This window comes from Anoplopoma fimbria, chromosome 3 (genome assembly GCF_027596085.1).
Source record: "Anoplopoma fimbria isolate UVic2021 breed Golden Eagle Sablefish chromosome 3, Afim_UVic_2022, whole genome shotgun sequence".
NCBI lineage: Eukaryota > Metazoa > Chordata > Actinopteri > Perciformes > Anoplopomatidae > Anoplopoma > Anoplopoma fimbria.
Window position 1 is genome coordinate 22,332,938 of NC_072451.1, and position 22,183 is coordinate 22,355,120.

The 22,183-nt window shown below is 40.7% G+C and overlaps 2 protein-coding genes across 2 annotated transcripts; both read left to right on the forward strand.

The window, feature by feature from the left end:
* Positions 1–10,042: 10,042 nt before the first annotated feature.
* Positions 10,043–16,415, forward strand: asip2b (agouti signaling protein, nonagouti homolog (mouse) 2b). The gene is made up of 3 exons (XM_054596606.1): positions 10,043–10,324; positions 15,844–15,917; positions 16,148–16,415. Exons 1-3 carry the CDS (start codon positions 10,216–10,218, stop codon positions 16,313–16,315), a joined length of 351 nt encoding a protein of 116 aa, XP_054452581.1. The 5' UTR covers positions 10,043–10,215; the 3' UTR covers positions 16,316–16,415.
* Positions 16,416–18,135: 1,720 nt separating this feature from the next.
* LOC129089338 (V-type proton ATPase subunit d 1-like) lies at positions 18,136–21,645 on the forward strand. Its single transcript, XM_054596750.1, has 8 exons — positions 18,136–18,259; positions 19,052–19,223; positions 19,477–19,655; positions 20,383–20,462; positions 20,633–20,710; positions 20,808–20,984; positions 21,086–21,163; positions 21,469–21,645. Exons 1-8 carry the CDS (start codon positions 18,139–18,141, stop codon positions 21,643–21,645), a joined length of 1,062 nt encoding a protein of 353 aa, XP_054452725.1. The 5' UTR covers positions 18,136–18,138.
* The last annotated feature ends 538 nt before the right edge of the window (positions 21,646–22,183 follow it).

The following is a 22,183-nucleotide window of genomic DNA, read 5'->3' on the forward strand; positions in this document are numbered from 1 at the left end:
GTTCTCCTCCATGTCCTGATGGAGAACGCCCATACCCCTGCCTCATGTTGAAATGGGTGTTTTAAACACTTTGATCACAAAAAACACAACGCTTCACGACTCTCACTTAGACACCAATGACTCGTGACTTGGACTTGAGCCTTTTGACTTTGAATAACTCATAAGATGAAAGATTATGTTGTAAACTCTGCAGCGAATCACATCATCTTGGCATCAGGCAATGCTTTAAATCAATCCCAAAGCAGCCAATCGAATTGCACGATCGCAAAAGGAGCAGACCAGGGAGAAAAAGAATTACATATTTAGGACTTGAGACACAAAGTTTAGGGTTGGACTTGACTTGGGACTTCATACAAACAGTTGCAAAAACAATGACACGGTGCTCGGTATAGAATGCGCTAACAGCATAAAAAAATGAATCACTTTCAGTTGTTGTCCAGTGTTGACCCATCTATTATAACACCTTGGAGACAAATGTTCTGCTGTGAAGCGAATCCCAGACTCGCTTAACGCCAGAACGTCAGAAGCTCAGCTTTCTGCCAGCTGTTCATTACTGCATGAGGGAAAAGTCAGTGTCATAATGATGGAACACAGTTACTTGGATTTCCATTCTTCATAACAGACAGCCAATTCATCTCCTACTCAGAATCAGCAATTTTGCGGTCCACAAGAATAACTGATCATAAATACAAATTACACAGTCAGTGGAGACAAAAGTATGTCATAATCCCTATGAATTATGGCAACAAGGTTTCAGAATCCCAAGATTTATAAAGAGCTGAACAAAAAACATTGGAACCTCCTGCTTACAGATCATTCCACAGGGTTTCATCTCACATGAACATCAACATGACAAGACATCAACAAGACTGTCATATTAATACAGATCACTTACTGTATCAAAGACAGTCATTCAAGACTAAAGACAGAAAGGCTTTCAAAATGTTCCCTGACTTGTAATATGTCAACTTTTATTTTTTGCCTTCAACAGCTCAGAAGTTGAAGGTTCTAACGATGGAGATGTTTCCCGGAGCCAAATTTGGTTTGACATGGACATAAGTCTTGCAGCATTGCTCACAATTTTGTTTTGGTCTTGGGAAACATTCTAGTTATTGTTGTCTGGCAGACTTTTGGCCGGGAATACTTTTGAGTCCATTTTAATGTAATATCCACAATGCTGAAGAATAGAAACACCTTCACATCGTTGAAGGCTTCCCTGTGGTTCTGCTACACATGATTTTATCTATGGAGTTGATGTTGCTGAGCCCAGTTTGCATGGTTGGATTGGTCCAGTGCGAGGCCTTGGGGAACTATTGTTATGAAAGCCCCTGTTGACCCCTTTGTTCCTCCCACATTGTTTGCATTATGAGTATCCTGTGACCTTATAGCACTCATGAATCCATGCAGTGCACACAGTTACATTCCAGATTGTTTTACTTTAGCCCAGGAAAAGGACAAACACTACTATTCTGGATTACTATTTGTCTGCTGTTTTTAAATTTTAACAATGTTATTATTTGATTAAAAATACATTTATTTAGGAATAAATTATATGTAAGCATGATATCAACTGAAGTTATATAGTTATTGAGATTATATTTTGACTCAAGGCCCCTTAGTGACTCTTATCATTCAGTTTATAGCCTGCTTTAGTGCATGTTCTCAAACACATTCACAATAAATCAGTAAACCACACAGTAAACCTGGAGCTTTTGGAGGCACTGGAGGTGTTCTTACAGATGCATGCAAGATACTGCAGACTGGTCAGTAATGTAAGGCCTACATTTGCTTTTTGGCAAGTTTGACACTTCACAGCTTCACAAAAATAAAGTTTCCGACAGGCTTGCTCAGAAAAAGGGCAAAATGAGGGTGCTTTACATGCAATGTTGTATTGTTACACTCATTACTGAACAAAAAAAACACATTATATGCTGGAATGAACAGAGCTGAGCGGCCATGTTTCTTAGTTGGAAAAAAGTCTTAATTAAAGTAGTTGTTTATTAGTCCAAAAATAATGAAGAGCTGGACAGCTTTGTGCAACTGATGGATTTTGATGTTTAGGGAAGCCAAACAGCTACACTATAGTCAGTGTTTCTTTGTGAAACCAGGTTATGCACTGGAGAGGGCACTGTCTATAATGGTAAGCCAAGAAGTATGAATGTTTTTATATGTTTGCATTTTCCAGAATCTCACACTCTCCCAGAACTTCTTTGATGCCATATTTTCCCCCAAAGCTTAATGCTCACTCAGTCCACTGTTTTGTAAAAGGGCTGTCAAATTGGGACTGGTGCTTGTGGAGATTTGAGTGTTGTCAGAGAGAAAGGCATTTATTGGATAATGGTCAAAAGCAGCACACCAGGCGGCCTTACAGGAGAGATTGTGGATTTATAGTGGGTCGACAGTACTGACCTTGTACTGTTTGTGTTTCTAATATTGCACCACTAATCAAATTTTCCCTCCGCCCCACTGCTCCGTCCACATGGCTTGCAATTAGATTGATTTTATTAGTGGTTGTCTTTGCTATGAAACATTGATCTTAAGTGTCTTTTAACAAGATTCAAAAGCAATTTTAAGGGTTTGTCAGTATACAGAACATTGACCGTCAGAATTATTCTGCTAACATTTGCATAAAATTGACTTATTTTCAAACTTGAATGTCATGTTATCAAGAAGCCATCCGTCTAAAGGAAGTCCTGACACGTGTCCTGATTGTTGATTTATGTGGAGTAATAAAGCATTTTGAATTCCTAATGGATACCTGAAGGAATAGTATGTGTATCACCATAAAACATTTTTTTCATATTCTGAAAGTAATACTACACAGTGCAACACTATGAGTATAACAGTGTATTTGACTTCTGGAGGGATACTGAACTACTTGATTCTGCTAGGATAGACTAAGTATATTGTTTTTGCTTTCTTAAATTGCTCTTAACTGTACCAAGCCTGCTTAAAAGTGTTAGTGTTTGATGCTGATTCTGTTGTTCTGCCATTCCTGTAATCAGGAACTGCTTTGAGAGGTGTGCTTTAGTTTCAATAGGTCAATTGTCCTCTTAACTGCTAGGGGGAGTGGCTTACACTCCTGGCAGACAATGAGCAATCAGTAGGTAGGTCCTTAACCACTGCTGGTGGCTGGAAGCGTCTGGCAAACGAAGGCTAGGGCGAACAAAGGCAACAGGGCGACTTCTTCAAGCAATGACTTCTCGAGCGTGTACTTGTACGGGTCAGTAATTTGTTTATATTGACTACCATGTGTCTGCATCCTATTTCTGTCTGTTCCTCTGTCCGGTGGTCACGTAGACAGTGGGTCACTCCCAGGTGCCGTGACCCCACTAATCTCATCTATCCCACTCTCTCAGCCCATGGTGAACAAGTGGTGTCGGGGGGGCTTTGGAACTGCCAGTCGGCAGTGCCGAAAGCTGAGTTCATCTCAGGCTACGCATCCTTGCTCTCCCTCAACTTTCTTGCTCTAACTGAGACCTGGATCACACCAGAAAACACCACCACACCCGCAGCTCTGTCAGATGTGTACTCCTTCTCTCACACTCCCAGAGCTGCGAGGCGAGGTGGTGGCACTGGCCTGCTAATTTCCCCAAAATGGAAATACTCTCTTGTCTCTGTTCCACAGTTCTCCCCTTCCTCTTTTGAATTTCATGCTGTTACTGTCACTTATCCAGTCAAGCTCACCATTGCTGTTGTGTACCGCCCACCAGGCCCTCTTGGTGAGTTCCTGGAGGAGCTTGACACACTAGTCTCGCACTTCCATGACGATGGCTCATCATGCTCGGCGACTTCAACATCCAGACTGATAAATTAGAACCACTGCTTTCCTTCCTCTCCTCCTTTGACCTCTATCGCTCTTCTTCTCCTCCTACCCACAAGGCCGGCAACCAGCTGGATCTTATCTTCACTAGACACTGTTCTACTGCTAACCTCTCTGTCACTCCCCTCCAGCTCTCGGACCACTACTTCATGTCCTACTCCCTCTCCCTCTCCTCTCCCCCTTACTTCCTCCACCTACCCACATGGTTTCTACCCGTAGTCACCTCCGCTCCCTCTCCCCCGCTGATCTTTCCTCTTCCGTTACCTCTGCCCTCCCTGACCCTGAATCCTTCACTCTCCTATCCCCGATAGTGCTACTGATCTTCTCCTCTCCACCCTTTCCTCCTCTTTGGACAACCTCTGTCCCTTCACCTCCAGGCCTGCACGCCTAACTCCTCCTGCCCCATGGCTGTCGGACTCAGTGCGTACTGATAGACGGAGCCTAAGAGCGGCTGAGCGTAAATGGAGAACAGGCAAACTCCCGGAGGACCTTCTTAACTTCCAATCTCTCCTTTCCACTTTTTCCTCCTCTCTAGCTACTGCTAAAGCGGCTTTTTTCCGCTCTAAAATCCTAACCTCTGCTTCCAATCCTAAAAAACTCTTTGAAACTTTCTCTTCGCTCCTCCAACCCCCACCCCCTCCTCCTACTTCCTCCCTTCTCCCTGATGATTTCGCCAACTTCTTTGACAAGAAGGTAAATTATATCAGATCCTCCTTCTCTCAGCCCCCTCTCCCTGTCCACCCTCTCCCTCTCTACCCTCTCCAGCTCTCCCCCTCAGCTCCCCCTTCCCTCTTCACACCCCATCTTACCCTATTTTGCTCCCCTCTCCCCTAACGAGGTCCTCGACCTTGTTACATCTAACCGCCCCACCACGTGCTCCCTTGACCCGATCCCCTCCCCTCTTCTTCAGTCTATTGCCACTGAACTCCTTCCTTTCCTCACCCACCTCATCAACACATCTCTCGTCTCGGGATGCTTTCCCTCGGCTTTCAAGACTGCCAGAGTCACCCCCCTTCTGAAAAAACCATCACTTGACCCCTCTGAACTTCAGACCGGTTTCTCTTCTACCCTTTCTATCCAAAACACTTGAACGCGCTGTCTCTAAACAACTGTCTTCCTACCTCCACCAGAACAACCTCTTGGACCCCCACCAGTCCGGGTTCAAGGTGGGTCACTCGTCAGAGACGGCCCTCCTTGCGGTGACAGAGTCGCTTCACGCTGCGAGAGCGAACTCTCTCTCCTCTGTCCTGATTCTCCTGGACCTGTCAGCGGCGTTTGACACGGTGAACCACCAGATCCTCCTCTCCACCCTCGAGGGGATGGGCGTCTCAGGCTCTGCACTCTCCCTGTTTGCATCCTACCTGACAGGCCGATCCTACCAGGTGACCACTTGGCTCTGCTGCCTCGGGGCGATTGGTTGCCCCGTCGCTCAGAGGTCCCTGCGGCCGATCCACCCGGTCACAGCTTTTTTCTGTCCTGGCCCCTCAGTGGTGGAATGAACTCCCCACTGACGTCAGGACAGCAGAGTCGCTGCCCATCTTTCGGTGCAGGCTGAAAACTCACCTCTTCAAGAAGTACTACCCTGAGCCTTCCTCGTAGCACTTATTGCACTCGTATTAGTTGTTGCACTTACTGTATTCGTATCAGTTCGCTGCACTTATTGAATTCGTATTTGTTTACTGCACTTATCCTATTCGTAGTAGTTTGTAGCACTTATTGTATTCGTATTAGTCTGTTGCAATTATTGTTTTCGTAGTAATTTGCCTCTGCACTATACTTTTGCTCTGGTTTATGCTTTAAGATGCTTGTTTAAGAAAGGAGATGCACTTGTGACTTCTGGTGACTAGTAGTTCTCTTGAATACCTATGTTGAATACACTTCCTGTAAGTCGCTTTGGATAAAAGCGTCTGCTAAATGACTGTAATGTAATGTAATATGAACATTGCGGCTGGGTAGTTAAGTCTCCAAAAATCCATGAAATGAAGAGGTGATGGTACCATTGAGGTGAGTTATTGTATCTACACCTTTCAAAGGTATGCATAAAATTGCCAGATGTGATGGACTCACAAAGGAGATCATAAGAAGTTTAATCAAATACTGGATTATCATTGTTCAGACTGTAAACATAAATCTGAATTTTTTTTCTCTTATTTTCAAAAGGGAACATTCAGCTATTATAAACCTTTCATTTAGGTCTTAAGACACTCTCTTAATGTGCTGAGGGTTGGATTAAAAAGAAGCGGATAAAACCAAGTTAATTTTAAGTGACATCTTCTGTCAGAAGTATTCAGCAAAAATACCAAGTATTTTTATCCGGCCCCTTTATCACCTGATTCACATTTTGGAGTTAACCAGACTCTTCAAATTCCTTAAAAAAACCTTTGCAGGGTAGGACAAACAATAGCTTAACTGTTGATTTTATAAACCTGAACCTCACCTCCGTTTTTCATCAACATCAGCTGTAAAACAAGTATTTGAAACTCACACCATAGCTACATACAAAATAAATCATGTACCCACAGTACGATGGCTTATTGTACTTGGATGTGTTAAGGGGGGATCGTTTATTATTGAACACTGTCAACTGTATAGGGTTACAATAAAACTAAACTTAAATTAGTACTCTACACTAAACTGCCTATGTGAATGACCTTTTCCATTCTTTTCCATCCACTGACTCTCGTGGGCCATGTATTTCCCAATGATTGTTTTTCTTTTATGCGGAAAACAAAAGAAACAAATACAAGACACTTTTTTTATATCATGATACATTCTTCTTTGAGTCCAGTATTGTCAAAATAACTTTTATTTAAAGGAAGCTAAAATTGTTTAGAGAAGCAAAATGAAGACAAATACACATAAAATAATAGGGTCAGTATTTTTTTTCATTATTATCTCATGTCATGCAATCAGTTACTTGCGTGCATGAGTGAGTGAGTGTGCAGCGCTGCATTATAACTTTATAACATTATATTTTGGGTGGCCAGTTATGGCTGCATGCTCAAAGACCTCTCTTGGCCGCAGTGACTCAAACTTTATTAAAACACCTTTTATTGCCTGTTTTACACAGCCTTTGTCTGCTTGCTGACTCCTCAGTCACCACTCTTAACCAGACACCGGCCTGTAGGGGACGCTAGAGGTGACATAGTTGACTGCATCCAAAACCCACATACGCTACTCTGCACCCACAGTTGGTGGATAATAGATTGCCTGATGTTTGGCTATTAGCTAATGGAGCCAATTGCTTGCAGACATTGTCGCTTTTTAAAAAATGTGAATGAAGTGTGTTTTACGATGCTTTACAAACTATTTTTTGCGTCATTACTGGTTGTCAGTTGGCTCACTCTCTTGAGTGAATGCCCTGTATGTTTTGACCCATGCAACACTTCGACCTCCTTACTACGCAGACTTTTGTGGACTCATTTGAAACATATTTGTGATACGTCAAAAACAAATTAATCCACTACAAAATGATGACGACAATGCAGTTTTGTTTACAGAGTTTATAGGAGACAGGGCTGGTTTACGAAACTTTAAAGGACATAGGAGTCTAGACTGGAGGTTTGTGAACTATGGTTTGTATTCATTTATTCAATCAATCACACAATACAGCAGTGGTTGTTGCACACACACACCTGGTGGAGATCTGCACTCTACTGAGTACACCTTTGTAGTTTAGTATGAAATTAAGTCTCATAAATTGTTGAATAAACTAGTGACAATCTGTAATATACTAGCCTGAAAACGATCATTTTTACAAAGTTTAACTAACATTAACAACTGCTCCATTCAATTCAGATCCAGGATGGTGTCACCGTGGACACTGAAAATGAAACTTACACATGCAAACGCATTTTTTTACATCTGTGCTTTTCCCGCTGTAAAACATGTCAACATGTTTTTCTATGAATAGTAATTTTGTATTGCTGCAAAAAAAATGGAAATGGGCAATAATTCAAAGGTCTGGAACCAGGCAATACTGAATCTGCTTTAGAGTAACAACCCATCCATGTCCACCAAAACAAGTGTATTCACTTATATATTAGACCTAATCTGAGGGTTTGAGTGACTTGAACCATAACATGAGCCAAAGTCTAATCAGCCTGAATAAGTGTGTGAGTGTTCAGGGCCTTTAAAGGATACTTCAGGATAATTTCACTGCAGGCCTTTTTCTGCCATCTTTACAGCTAATATTGATTTCACTACTTTAATTTACAGGTTTTTGTACTGTAGCTCCAAATCAGTCTCAAAGCCCTCCATTCACGCACACAAAACAAGGCGAAGGCTATGCAAACCGCAGGTAACCACGGCAACAGTAGTGATACCTCAAGCTACAGTGTGAGTTTACTCACTAGTGTATAGAGCTGATGAAACTGTGCGTTAAACCGACTAAAACTAATTAAACTATCTCAACTATACTAGCAGGCCTATTTCACCACAGTACCTTATTTCTCATTTGGTTGGTTTATTTGAATTTATGTCTTTTTTTTAATTTTATTTTTTTTTTTTTTTTTTTTACATATGTACAGTAGTTGTGCCAAGGACAACACCACCATCTCTCTCCCTCTGCCCCTTCCTTGGACCGGAGCGTTAGTGTCAACAATGAATTGACAATTTAGGACCAGGAAGGGCCAGAACATAGGCATTGGTCAGGGCAGAGTTGGTTGAAGGCAGCTGCACATTTGTCGTCTAAGTTGAATTTCTGTTCCTTGCCAGTGGGACGATGAAGGGGGCTGGGAAATCACTTCCCCCACCTCAACAGGATCGGCATCACGCATGCTGTCTGTCGAGGTCTGTTGACCAAAGGGTCGGTCCAGTGTCCCTGTCAGGGTCACGTAGTCTCGCTGCTGAGTTGGCATAAGGTCCAGTATAACCTGGAGTGCCTTGCCGTTGAGGGCTGTGGTCCCTGTAAGGTAGGTCTTCAGTGGTCGTTGAGAGGTAAGTCTGTGCTGATTTCTTTCCGTAATGTCTTCCATCCTCTGTAGCTCTTCCTCCGTGTTTCTCATTATTGCCAACTTGTATATGCAGACTCCAGAAGAATCCCACTGCGGACACGTTGGCGGATGGCATGATAATAGAGGAAGGAAGAGTCGGCCCTGTACTAATATCCATCATACGGATATTAGTACTAGGTATGTTGGGAAATGTGGGCCATCGCTACTATATGATATTATAGAATTTGATGCATTGCTTTATATTTACAAAACTATATACCGAAGCTGAAATTTGCACAAACTCAAACACCTATAGCAGTAAATTCAACATACGCATTAATGCAGCAGTGATATTTATCCATCAACATGGGGCAGCTGTGGCACATGAGGTAGAGCGCTTGTCCCGTAACCACAAGGTTGGTGGTTCAAACCCCTCTACCGGCAACATGCCGAGGTGTCCTTGAGCAAGACACCTAACCCCAAGTTGCTCCCCGGGCGCTTCATTGCAGCCCACTGCTCCTCCGGGATGGGTTAAATGCAGAGAAATAATTTCCCCATTGTGGGACAAATAAAGGATTGATTATCCATCCATCCATCTTCCGTAACCGCTTATCCAGTTAAGGGTCGCGGGGGTGCTGGAGCCGATCGCCAGCCTATCACAGGGCTGACATATAGAGACAAACAACCATTCACACTCACATCCACGGGCAATTTCAGAGTCATCAATTAACCTAAGCTGCATGTCTTTGGACTGTGGGAGGAAGCCGGAGAACCCGGAGAGAACCCACGCTGACACGGGGAGAACATGCAAACTCCACACAGAAGGTTGTCCAGCCCGGGAATTGAACCCAGGACCCTCTTGCTGTGAGGCGACAGTGCTAACCACTACACCACCGTGCAGCATTGATTATTATTATTATTATTATTATTATTATTATTATTATTATTATTATTATTATTATTATTATTATTATTATGACATACAAGAAAGTAAAAAACACTGACTGGGAACATTTTACTGCACAATGGAAGTTTTATATCTTTGTACAAATCTGTGAATATGGCACTGAGGGGTCTGTTGGCTTCGTGCTCCCCAATCACTGAATCCCTGTCTTTATTATGTTTGTTGACACTAAGTCATTTACTACCTCATCTGTTGTCTGTTGCCAGGGCAACACTCGTCCCCCGTCACATGGGGGCGCCTCGTCTCTGGTCTTCGTGGTTTTCGTCACCAACCCCGCGTCCGAGGCAGAGGTACCTCCTCACAGCCGGAGAGAGACCGGAGGGACGTAAAGAGAGGATTTAAAGGAGTGGAAGTAGCTGAATCACAGATTAACCCCCCCACCACCACCACCACCACCACCACCCTGTAGCACAGGCTAGTCTGGGATTTATTCAATTAACGTGAGACTGATTCTAGGCGTGTCATCAAGTGATCTCATCATCATCATCACCACCATGAGGAAGGTGGCCGGCAGACACTTGTTGTGCTTCCTCCTGCTGGTGTTCCCGCTGTCCTGGGCAGAGGACACGAAGAAAAATGTGAAGAAGGCTGAGAATAACACAGGTGAGGGTTATTTTTATAATGTGTATGAATCATTCACACTGAATTGATTTGCTTTTTGTAGTTCCGTGAATGCAGCTCGTTAAATAAAGGAACATAACGACCAGTCAAGTGAATAGATGTGACTGTGATAGGTTTATGGGTGCCCTTTTTAAAATGCACTCAAACTTCAAATAACCATAATTAACAAGGTTATGTTTTGCAAAGTAATCAGTCAAATCATCATCAAATAGGCAAAAATATTTAAACATTTGTAGTTATTGCTCAAAATCTGTATTTAAAAATATGGATTTGTTGAAATCTTATGGTTTCCAGCTTTTATGCTTGTTGTATCTGGTTGTAATTTATGAAAACATTTGGAAAATGTTTTTCTTTTAAATGATCTTTTAACCAATCCTGCGTATTATTATATTAAACCAATGCTTTTATATATTTTTTTAAGCCAGAAAGTTTTAAATCAAATCATTGGCTGACCGATCCTCTCAGTATTCTTATTCTTTGTGACAGCTATAATTTGGGCGAAGCATGGTTTAATTTTGGTTTGAATCAGCTTGTTTTCTTTGATAGGGGAGTTGCAACACAGTTTGAGCATGAAGTGTGCAGAGCCTGTCACAGTTAAAGGCCCAATCCATCAATTTTACCACAGAAAATACAAATATTCACAATAACAGGTGTTTGATTAAAAGGTAATAAAAAAAAAACACAGATTTTCTTGTGTATTAAACCCACTTTACTGCTGCAAACCTTATTACCAAACCTTTAAAAGCAACAGGAACTTCTAAAATGAATATTTTGTAATTGTCTTTTGTTAATTTGTGCACTTAAAAATACCTGCCCATCAGTTTGATGATTATGCTCCAGTCCTGAGATTGGAAATGCTGTGCTGGGTTAACTGTTTTTACAGTTGGATCAAGACTTTTTCCTTTTAAAGTAACATAATACTAGCTAATATAACAAATGTGTTTTCAAATGGTTGATACACATGCAGTGGATGCAGAACTGCATTCTTTGACATTGTAGTCGTGTCTCTGGCCATCTGGTAGATGTGAGTTCATTATTCACGCTTCTTATAGCGCTGTGTTCGATCTCCACCACCTCCTGAGGGAAATATCTGACTCTTTGGCTGCTATATGAATCACTGTGTTCACTTGCAAGTCGCCAACTTTTAAAAAAAGCAGTGAGACTTTACCATAACAGTCATGTAGTAGCCACAAAACCCTGAAAGATGCTAAAACAGTGAGAACTTCAGAGGATGGTGGTAATTCTCTTCGGATTTGTCATTACAGAAGACTCTGACAACTAACGTAATTTTTTAGATAGTTAGTATGAAAATATTAATTGGTGCATCTTTAAGTTCTTGCTGCAGTGAAGCGTTGTGAGGGTGTGGTCACTATACGGTGACATCACTGCTGGGTGTGTATACAGGTGCTAAAGAGCACATTTCTGACCAAACAGCTGTGCTGGGTCAAAGGTGCTGGACCTGAAACTGACATCCAGAAGAGATCAGTAAAACAAAGTTTGTATTAGGTACTCAGTGAGCATTTGAGCATTGTTAGCGTACTTAAGTTGTTGGAGCTTAAAATAAGCACACAACAGCTACACAAACATTTAATTATGCAGAAAACCAATTAAACTATGAACTTTAATACTTCAGGGAAGCCTTTAGAATGTAAACATTGACATTAGGGGTGTTTCAATATATCTGTATTGACAATATCTGCAATATTTAATAAATAAAATTTTGATCATGATCACGTTAATAAAACACTGATAATATGGTGTAAATAATCCAGCACATCTGAAATCCCACTCCCTTAGGGTTCTTAGGGTTACAGTGTAAATGATTTGCAATAAAAGAGACAAAACATACAATAAGCAAAGTTGAAGATGAATATGACTGATAGCGTTATTATATTTTCCAATTTTCTATAGATGTCGTGTTAATATTGTAATTGTAAAATTGTTTTCGGCCACAATATCGTGTAGTGAAAATCAGAGAATCATGAGAGCAGTAATGGACAGGATGGGAGGATGAGAATGAGGGTCGAAGTGAGTTTTTCATTACAATTTATGAAGAAGATAGATGTAGTCAAATGGAGATATCTAAAAAGAGAAGATATACTCCTGCTGATGCTGACAAGAACCTCAGCATCAGGAGGAGGAGAGACATGAGACACCACCGAGCTGAAGGTATTTGGTATAAATAATGGATGAAGTCTAAACATCTGGCCGAAGCCGAAGGAATGGATGGCAAGGTGCAGCAGCAATCAGTCATGGGGCAGAGGGAAAGAGGTCAGAGCCAAGAAGGAGGGTTTATGATTTGTTGCCTTTGTGAACTTGCATAGCATCAAGCCTAGGTCATAGATGATAAATACAATGAATTTAATGTGAAAGCGTCTGATGTGAGCAGTTTGACTTTGATGAAGCTTGTTTTCATGATGATCCAATGATGGTTTCTATTAACTGATAATGCTTCAAAGCAAATATTCAAATATATTATGCTCATGTGTGCAGATAATCTGGCTTGGTGGAATTATTCATGAGAGAAAAAGAAACACAGTGTACCTATGTTATTCTACATACTGTTCTCAGTGCTGTGAGGTACTGTTAGATGTACAAAAAAAAGAACCATTGATTGTCATGATACATCTCAAATGTTTGGAGCTGTCTTCAGTTCAAGCTGGAGACCTGTGATAGAAATGCTCCTGCTTCAGTGCAATGAGGATAAATAAATCCATGCATGAACTCCACCTGCACTCAGGATCTGTGAGGATGATGTAAGTCAGCTCTTTTAGAGATAGATGAGCAGAGAGGCACCAGGCCTGTAAGTCTGTGCTCACCAGATGGCCTCCATCTTCACAAAGATCAACAGATCACCGGAGCTGTGTGAAGTCCTTTCCTGCTTCAAAGACTTCAAAAACATCCTGGTTCTCCATCAAACCCTCCATCACAGGATTAAATGACTGCAGGCCCATTGACCCGTTGCTGTGATCATGAAACACTGTTGTTTACCCACCGGAAGGTAATCACAGGAGCCCTACTCGACCTTACTGGACCCCTACTGGACCCCTACTGGACCCCCTGCAATTACCAGTTGAACATGTCAGTGGATGATATCCTGCAAAGGTCCTACTGAAGTCATCAGCGTCATCCGCGATGTTGACAGATGGGAGGTTGAGCAGCGGGCCCTCTGGTGCGATCAGGTTTCTGGGACCAAGAATCTAAAGTGGACTTCCAAAAAATAGACACTTTAGGAAAAAGGCCTAGCAGAAGGTGTATATCCTGCACCAGCTCCAGAATTTCAACCTGACTCAAGAGCTGCAGAACCCGTTCGATACTGCAATAACCCAGTCTGTTCTCTGCAAATCCTTCCTTGTGTGGTTTGGATCAGCCACCAAACAGGACAGGAACAGACTACAGCGGACCGCCAGGACTGCAGTGAAAATCATTTGAGCCAGTATTCCCTCAGGAAACATCACTGCAGACTCTCCACTCACTGGACCCACTGGTTTGAGCTGCTCCCCTCTGGTAGGCGCTACAGAACACTGAACATATCCACAACTAGTCACAAACAGTCTCGTCCCGCAGGCCGTCACTCTGATGAACATTTCAATCTTTCATAACCCTGTAACACCAAACATCCACTGTACTTCACTGTACCTGTAAATTATATATTTCTATAGTTTTTTACACACTGTCTTTCTTTAACATGTAAATATCATCACCGTCAATATGAATATAAGCATGCTGTATACACTGTATGTAATGCCAAATCCAACTTCCTCATGTGTATAAAGCAACTTGTAACATCAATCATTCAGTATTTATTCTAGCATCCTTTTGCACTATAGTCTTACTGTCTACAAATCTCATTGTGCTGTATTTACCGATTGGCCGATAAATCTGATTCTGATGATTCAACTGTCTGTCAGTGAAAATCATTTTCAAAGATTAATACAATGGCGGTTTGATATAAAAGAAGATAAAATGCCCTATTATTACAACAGAAATAAAGACGTCTATCAGAAACCTATGGGTGACTAAGTCCATATTTTACACAGTCTATGGTTGTTGGTCTTATACCAAAAATGTTTGACGAATTATAACTTTGACCCTTTTATCAGGCGCTAGATGAAAAGTCAGGATCACCAAAGTAATGACAACTTATACTTTCGGCAACATGGATAACTCTACCAAAGTTGTTGAGACATTTCACACAAAAACACAAATGTTAACCTCCTGGTGGCGCTAGAGGGAAACTAAGGGTGTCATTAGTATTCATCCTCCTAGGACCATACATCTCTTCACAATGTTTAATGGAAATTTATCGATCTGTTCTTGTGATATTTTAGTAGCAGTAGTAAGTTGTTCAGATAGAACCATAAAACATTATCTCAAAAAAACTGAAACAGCAGAGATGTCAGCTGGAAATGTAAACCTTTTAACACACTGAAGAAGGGATTTCACTTCCTCCTAAACTTATTTGATCAGCTCTTTAATGTGAGCCAAAACAGATTCCATCTGACTTTCACTGTTATCAGGCAAGAGCGTATGAGGGAGGAGATGTAGACTTGTAGTTGAGCAATAATACATCCTCCTGCCAACCGGCTGATGAATGAAGCAAATAGGCAGGATATGTTTTGTACAACATTATATGATTAGGTGTCAAAAATGCTTGCGTCAGGATGGCTATAGACCAAAAAAGAAGCCGGGACAGCTGACTCTGGTTGGTCTCGTTCAGTGGAGGCCCATCTGATGACAGAGTAATCGCTTGTCTCTGAAGTTGATGGAAGGACGCCCAAATTGCGAGGCTGTCAGTGAGACTTCTTTGTTTGCTAAGAGAAAAATGTGCATCTACTTTAGCTATAAATTCTTTGTGGTAAATTGATAAAATTCTTTTAAAATCGGATTAAGTCAGCGCGCCAAGTTCTCCTGCAATGCATTGGACCTTTACCACTCTTTGTGTGGGTGGTGAGTCCATATAGTGGCCACTAAAGTGCCGCATGGATGCTTGCCAGGCCGCCCAGGAGGGGATCCCAGTTTGCTTATTTCCTGTGAGGTTTATCTTTCCATTTGTGGTCGAGTCATCCGGGCATAGGATCTCCCAAGGCAAAAAAAGAGGCTCTTAGGAACACATAGACCTGTCTAAAAGAAACTCAGAGTAGAACTAGTACAACTTCACATTGAAAGTGATCAGGACACCTGTGGAGGTAATCCAGTTACATCTGAGTGAACGACGACCCCAGGTCAAACCCAAACCACCCATCTAGGATATATAATTCGTCTTCTCAGGCAAAGCGTTGTCTTGACAGAAGAAAAGGAGAAGGATAAACATTAAGCTTCTTGTTTTTCATGTGTAACCAGATCATATTTCCCAAGAGGGATGGTGAGGTTTTTGATTTTCTTTGAAACTGAGTGATCTCCACTGAAAAAAAGTAGAAAAAGAGAAAAATCTATTTAATAAGGAATGTTTGTGGAGGGGGTTTTTCAACCATTTATTCTTCTATTATTTCCAACTCTAGTTTGGAGCCAAGCGAGGACAAGACGACTGTTTGCGAGAAGAAAGATTTCTCCACCTCAGGATAATCACCCTCCTGTAAGCTTTCCTTTTTCCTCTTAAACTGCCTTTTTATTTCATATAAGCCCACCATATGTTCACTAACTTTAGTGAGAGTTTCTAGGGCAACTTGCAGTGTAAGGTTGCATTTCTGTGTGAATATATCTGAATTGGTGAATTTTAATCCAAAGGGTCCAGAGGGATTATTTTAATTTATTTTTTGTTTCAGAAAAGCAAGTCGAACCTCATGAGCTAATTTTTTGTTTCAGAAAAACAGATCTAATCTCATGACCCCTGCACGTCGCTGCGGCCGCCTGATGGAGAGCTGCTCCGCCCATGTCCTGTGCTGTGATCCCTGTGCTTCCTGCCGCTGTCGACTCTTCAACACCATCTGTCACTGTTGGAGGGTGAACCCCCTGTGCTTAAAGAAGACGTAGATGAAGCACAAACACGCACAGAAACAGACACAGCCCTGCACCTGCAGTATACAGTGACAGATATATATACACAAAAAATGCACATACACTGCCTTCTAACCCTTGGGCGCAGTTAAAATAATATTAATACTGAATTCTTTGAAAAATCATTAAAAAAAAGTATATTTTCTGTGGCTTCAACACTTTAGAGAACAAAGGGGAGATGAGGATGAAATAATGTGTTTTCTGTCTTCAAACCTTTGAGACATAAACAAGAAAATACTCACATAAGTATATACAGAATATCCAAATACCCAACAACCAGTATGTAGGTGTAACAGAGGATGAGTGACGTCTGCTTTTTCATGTATGTAGACAAACACATGTAAACTATGTTTAGTGCCTTGGGTATTTCCCGCACTATTGCTGCTTTTTAATGTTTATATTACTTTTGCTCTCAAGCCATGTTAAAAATGTGGGGACCCATAATAACCAGATTTACATTAGAACACCTATAGACCTATAGACTAAATGTGGAAATATTTTCCTCTTTTTTTGTACTTTTACGTTATTGTTTTTGAGTGTAAATGTCCTATAATCCATACATAAATAACTGTAGAATACAAGTCACTTATATGTGGATTTATGGGAGGAAACCATGTTTAGTTTAGGAAATATGAGACACATTATTGAAAAGTAGCAAAAAAGAAACGTTATTTAAGATGGCAGCTGTCTTGTGGATAAACAGGGACTAAAGCTGTTTTTTATTCTCTTCCAGGACAATTATGTTAAAGCTTAAAGATAATGCACATGAATCTTATATGTATATGTATATGGCAAAGAGTGTATCCATATGAAGGACTTGCATGGACACATGTTGATGTTAGTCTGTGAATTTCAAAATAAAGCGGTTCTGAATCCCTTAAATCTGTGATCTACTTAGTGTATTAATTTGTCTGGGACACTGTCTGCTCCTCTTTTTCAGAAAAAAGGCACACTTAAATGTATCAGTAGTAGTGTTTTGATTAATAATCCTTTTCATAGATCATCATATGTTCAGGAAATCCTAAAGAAACATGACCATAAAGGAGTTTAAGACAAGCAATGTATTGTGTCCATGATGAAGGGACCCATTTTAGTTCACAGAAATGAATACATGTACTGTGTCTGATTATGTCACAATAGGTGCTTAAATCAAAAATAGTCATGTACACAGACAAGAGGACATGAGGTAAGGTCAGCGATTATGTCTCATAAATGTGTCTGCAGGGAACATGATAAATGGCAAAAATGCCATTTTCATAAACCACATGATCTGTATTCTTCTGCCTGATTTTGAACAGATCCATTCTCACCATTGCTCACACATGCAAAAATGTATAAACCGAGATTCATTGCCCATAAATACCGGGAGCATTTGACGATGGAAGGCAGTGAAGGTCAATTTTCATTCACCTTCTGTTAGAAAACAGATGAGTTAGCTTCATTCCTTTTAGCATGATGTCGGGCCAAACAGCATCATGGGCTATGATTTATAAACTCATACTGTTTTCAAAAAAGAGATATTTCTCCACACTGGGTACAGAGTAGATTACACAAACAAAGAACTATTAACCTGTGTATCCAGACTGAATGTACTTGAGAGAGGGAACTGAGTGAACACTCATAGGGCAGCTATGGAATTTCTTGGTGTCAAAGAGGAAGGGAAAATAACTGCATGAATGTTAGTCAGAGAGGGGAATAATGCAGAAGTAACTGTAAAAAAACAAAGCAAGATAGACCAATTTGGACCGGGAAATATCACTTAAACTGCACCCAGGCTTGTTGATAGCTCACTTGGCATCATGGCAGAGCTCAGTTTCAATGTGGATCATGGCTATCTGGAGGGTCTTGTTCGAGGGATGAAGGCCGGAATACTGACTCGCACCGACTATAACAATCTGGCTCAGTGTGACACACTTGAGGGTAAGAATATTGTATCACACTGTCATTTTCTGACACATTTTTATTTGGGAATTTAGCTGTCACCGAAATGTATCTTTAAAAAAAGTTGTGTGGGGTTGACGGGGCTCATTTTTTACCTGGATTGCATTTCTAAAGGAGATAATCAGAATTTTCTTACCATGGAAACAGATATTCCTTTGTGGAAGACACATAGGAATATGTTAATATTCTCCCTGTTAAAGGGGTTTTTAGGGGAGTTTTTCCTGTGCCGATGTGAGGGAAGGACAGAGGATGTCGCATGTGTACAGATTGTAAAGCCCTCTGAGGCAAATTTGTAATTTGTGATTCTGGGCTATACAAAATAAACTGAATTGAATTGAATTGACATACAGTGCAAGTCAGTGTATATGAAGACAAATTAGATGTTTCTTCTAAGTTCAGGGCTGTATATATTTTTAGGAATGGTAACTATTCCACTCACCAGCTATGTTAGTTCGTCCAAACTGTGGCAAGTGGTTCTTGGACAGACTCCAAAATTACAATATAACACGATGTGTGTTTGTGTATATAATCTATACATCTGTGGTGTGTTGGTCTTCATCAGTTGTAATGTGTTTAACAAGTTAATCAAAAGTCAGAAAGAGCTATGTGTGAATTATATACTGTATGATGATAAACTATTCCTGTTTTTTCATTCCTGCAACTTAACAGGAAGCTGCTGTGGAAAAACAGAAATGCAAAAGTAAAGCCATGAATGAAAAGGGGAGTCGTGTACAAAATCGTAATGGAATGTCTTTCCTCTCCTGTTCTCAGACATGCAGCTGCATCTGCAGTGCACAGACTATGGTAAGATGCTGTCCTCGTCTGAAGAGGACCTGACTGTGTCTCTGGTGGACAGCAAGTTGAGAGAAAACCTGGTGACTGAATTCAGCTGCCTTCGCTCCAATGCCCTGCCTCCACTCTCCACCTTCCTTGACTATATAACGTACGCTTCATGTGCTAAGTTATAAATTACAGAAAAGTCACATCACATACTTCTTTATTTCCTGTAGTTATTATAATTTAGTCCACCACATTCAAAGAAAACTCGTTTCACTTAACTTAATGTATCTGCAACCGGTTTCTAAACAAAAAGGCATGTTTGTGGCTAAATATGTCCTTAATTAAAGCAACGAAATATAAAATGCCATGCAGAAAATTGAAGGGACTTAAATATCCTGCTCCCTGTGTTTCCATAGCTACAGCTACATGATCGACAATGTGGTGATGCTGATCACCGGGGCCCTGAAACAGAGAGATGTGGCAGAGCTCCTTCCGCGGTGTCACCCACTGGGAGCTTTTGACCAAATGGCAGCAGTGGGCATCGCTCGTACCCCGACTGAGCTCTACTCAGCCATCCTGGTGGACACACCACTCGGTAGATTCATCAAATAATCTGTGTTTAACTTCAAAAGACTGTAAACTTTAGTATGAACAGTACTAATACCAGTCACAGAGTTGTTGCAAGTCACTACAAATAATTAACCATAAACAGTTTACAGTGGGAGTGGATTTTGTTTTTATGGTTGGAAGGAAACATCACTGAAAAGTTTTTGAATTACAAAAAGCCAATTTCCACTTGGATAGCGAAAAAGAGGCTTATGTTTAGTTCATTTAGAACTATTATTATAATTTTTGACTGACTCATCACACCATGAGTTGGCAATGAATTATTTTATGAATACATATGGCTGAGAGAATTTAGGGTTGAGGGAACTTAAGGATGAGGGAACATAGGACTGAGGGAACATAGGGCTGAGGGAACATTGGACTGAGGGTACATGAGGTTAAGGGAAAATAGGACTGAGGGAACATAGGCCTGAGGGAACATAGGGCTGAGGGAACATAGGACTGAGGGGAACATAGGGTTGAAGGAACGTTAAAAAAATCTACAAACGGCAACTATTCCATCAGAATTTGTTGATTTCACACCACAATTTTTAAACGCTGGTCTGTCCTGCCCTTTAGTTAGTCAGAGTTTTGACCTTATACGTTTATACGTTTTTATTTTGATCATCCGAATTGAAGTTCTGCTAGATAAAAGTTAAAAGTGATATATAACAAAGACTAATGAAACTGATGCTTGTTGTGTTTTCGTGTCATAGCTCAGTTTTTCCTGGATGTTGTATCTGAGTCCAACCTGGATGAGATGGAAGCTGAGATCCTCAGAAACAAACTGTTTAAGGTGACTTTAAAAGTGTTGGATAATGTGTGAGCTCATATACATTCTGGAGGGTTTACTACTGTAACATGAGTTTTACAATTGTGTGCTTACCTTCTTTGGTTGAGGGAAGGGTTTTATGTGACAGACATTTAAACCCTGCTCCATGAAATTATCATATTTTATCTTCAAAGGCATATTTAGAGTCATTCCACTCTTTCTGCAAGAACATTGGAGGAGCCACAAAAGATATAATGTGTCCTGTCCTGGAGGTACTGTGACAACAACCACTGTTGAAGTTTTACGTACTTTATCTTTTTTTTGTTGTTTGATGAAAATGCTCTGTATGTATGTGTGTGTGTGCTGCAGTTTGAGGCAGACAGGCGGGCCTTCATCATCACAGTGAACTCCTTCGGGACAGATCTCAGCGGTGCAGACAGGAGTGCGTTGTATCCATCTTGTGGCAAACTTTACCCTGAAGGGCTGCGACTGCTGGGCAGAGCAGAGGACCACGGGCAGGTCAAAGAAGTGGCCGACTGTTACCCAGTGAGTCTGATCACATCTCTGTGGACTCTGAACAAGAGTTTTGTCACTGCAGTTAACTTAAGTCATCAACGTGGTTGACCTTAACCTTAACTTCCCTGCAGGTGTATAAAATCATTTTTGAAGACCCTGAGCCAGGATCAGGATTTAAGAGTCTGGAAGACAGATTCTTTGAACAAGAGGTAATAAAACTTTAATGTTCATCAGTAGTGCAGAGGGTAGAGTCCGATCAGCATGTTGAACTTTTATTATTGTAAAAATATTTGGACCAAGCAACCCATTTCACATAAAATTCAGTTTGAAAGTATGGGCAGTTTGTTTCAATTATTTTTACTGAAGAAATGACAGTGCTTTGACAAATCGGCCAGACAGAAAGTAAACACAATCTAAACCTGATTCATGTGTAAACTATATATCTTTATTATATGTTAACCTGCCTTTCTGTCAGTCTGAGCGGCTACAAAGTCTATCCTTTATCTTTTCTCAGGTGAAGCTGAACACACTTGCTTTCATGCAGCAGTTCCACTTTGGAGTATTTTACTCCTACATCAAACTGAAGGAGCAGGAGAGTCGCAACATCGTCTGGATCGCTGAGTGCGTCACACAGAGGCAGAAATCCAAGATACACAATTACATACCCATCTTCCAGGGAACTGAGCAATAAAAACATATATCTAACATAGAGTTGTGAGACAGCATACAAGGTAATAAATGCACTTCATCAAAATGATACTTGTTGATGGATTCATTCTCCAAGTTTGTTTGTGAGGATTAGTTACTGGTGGTGTATTAAAGTCAGTCAAGAATATTTTCAGTTTTTTTATTACAGACCTCAGAAAATACAACAATGAAGCCTTGTGATTAATAATAAACTACTCGCTATAGTTAATTTGTTCATGTTCACATTACTGGCATTTGCATCAGCAAAAAGGACAAAAGTGTTCATTTCATGAGGTATATTAATGTGTAACTATACAAAAGTGTACAAAATGTAATACAAAATATAAGTATATAAGTAATTTAACAAAAACAGTGGTATAACATTGTAATTTGTCAGTTTTAGCAGCTAACAGAGTTCGTGATCACTCATCTTTGCCCTTCATCAGCTGGTCCTCCCGTCATTTTTTCACTGAAACAAAAAAAACAAAAAAACACCTGGTAGTACAGTACCATAGTTTAGAGCAAAGTGTGAGTCTAACTAT

Coding starts and splice junctions, on each gene's coding strand:
- asip2b (XM_054596606.1), top strand. CDS start 10,216: ATGAGGAAGGTGGCCGGCAGACACTTGTTGTGCTTCCTCCTGCTGGTG. Junction 10,325..15,843: donor GAAGGCTGAGAATAACACAG/GTGAGGGTTATT, acceptor TTCCAACTCTAG/TTTGGAGCCAAGCGAGGACA. Junction 15,918..16,147: donor CTCAGGATAATCACCCTCCT/GTAAGCTTTCCT, acceptor TTTTTGTTTCAG/AAAAACAGATCTAATCTCAT.
- LOC129089338 (XM_054596750.1), top strand. CDS start 18,139: ATGGCAGAGCTCAGTTTCAATGTGGATCATGGCTATCTGGAGGGTCTT. Junction 19,224..19,476: donor ACCTTCCTTGACTATATAAC/GTACGCTTCATG, acceptor GTGTTTCCATAG/CTACAGCTACATGATCGACA. Junction 19,656..20,382: donor CCTGGTGGACACACCACTCG/GTAGATTCATCA, acceptor TTCGTGTCATAG/CTCAGTTTTTCCTGGATGTT.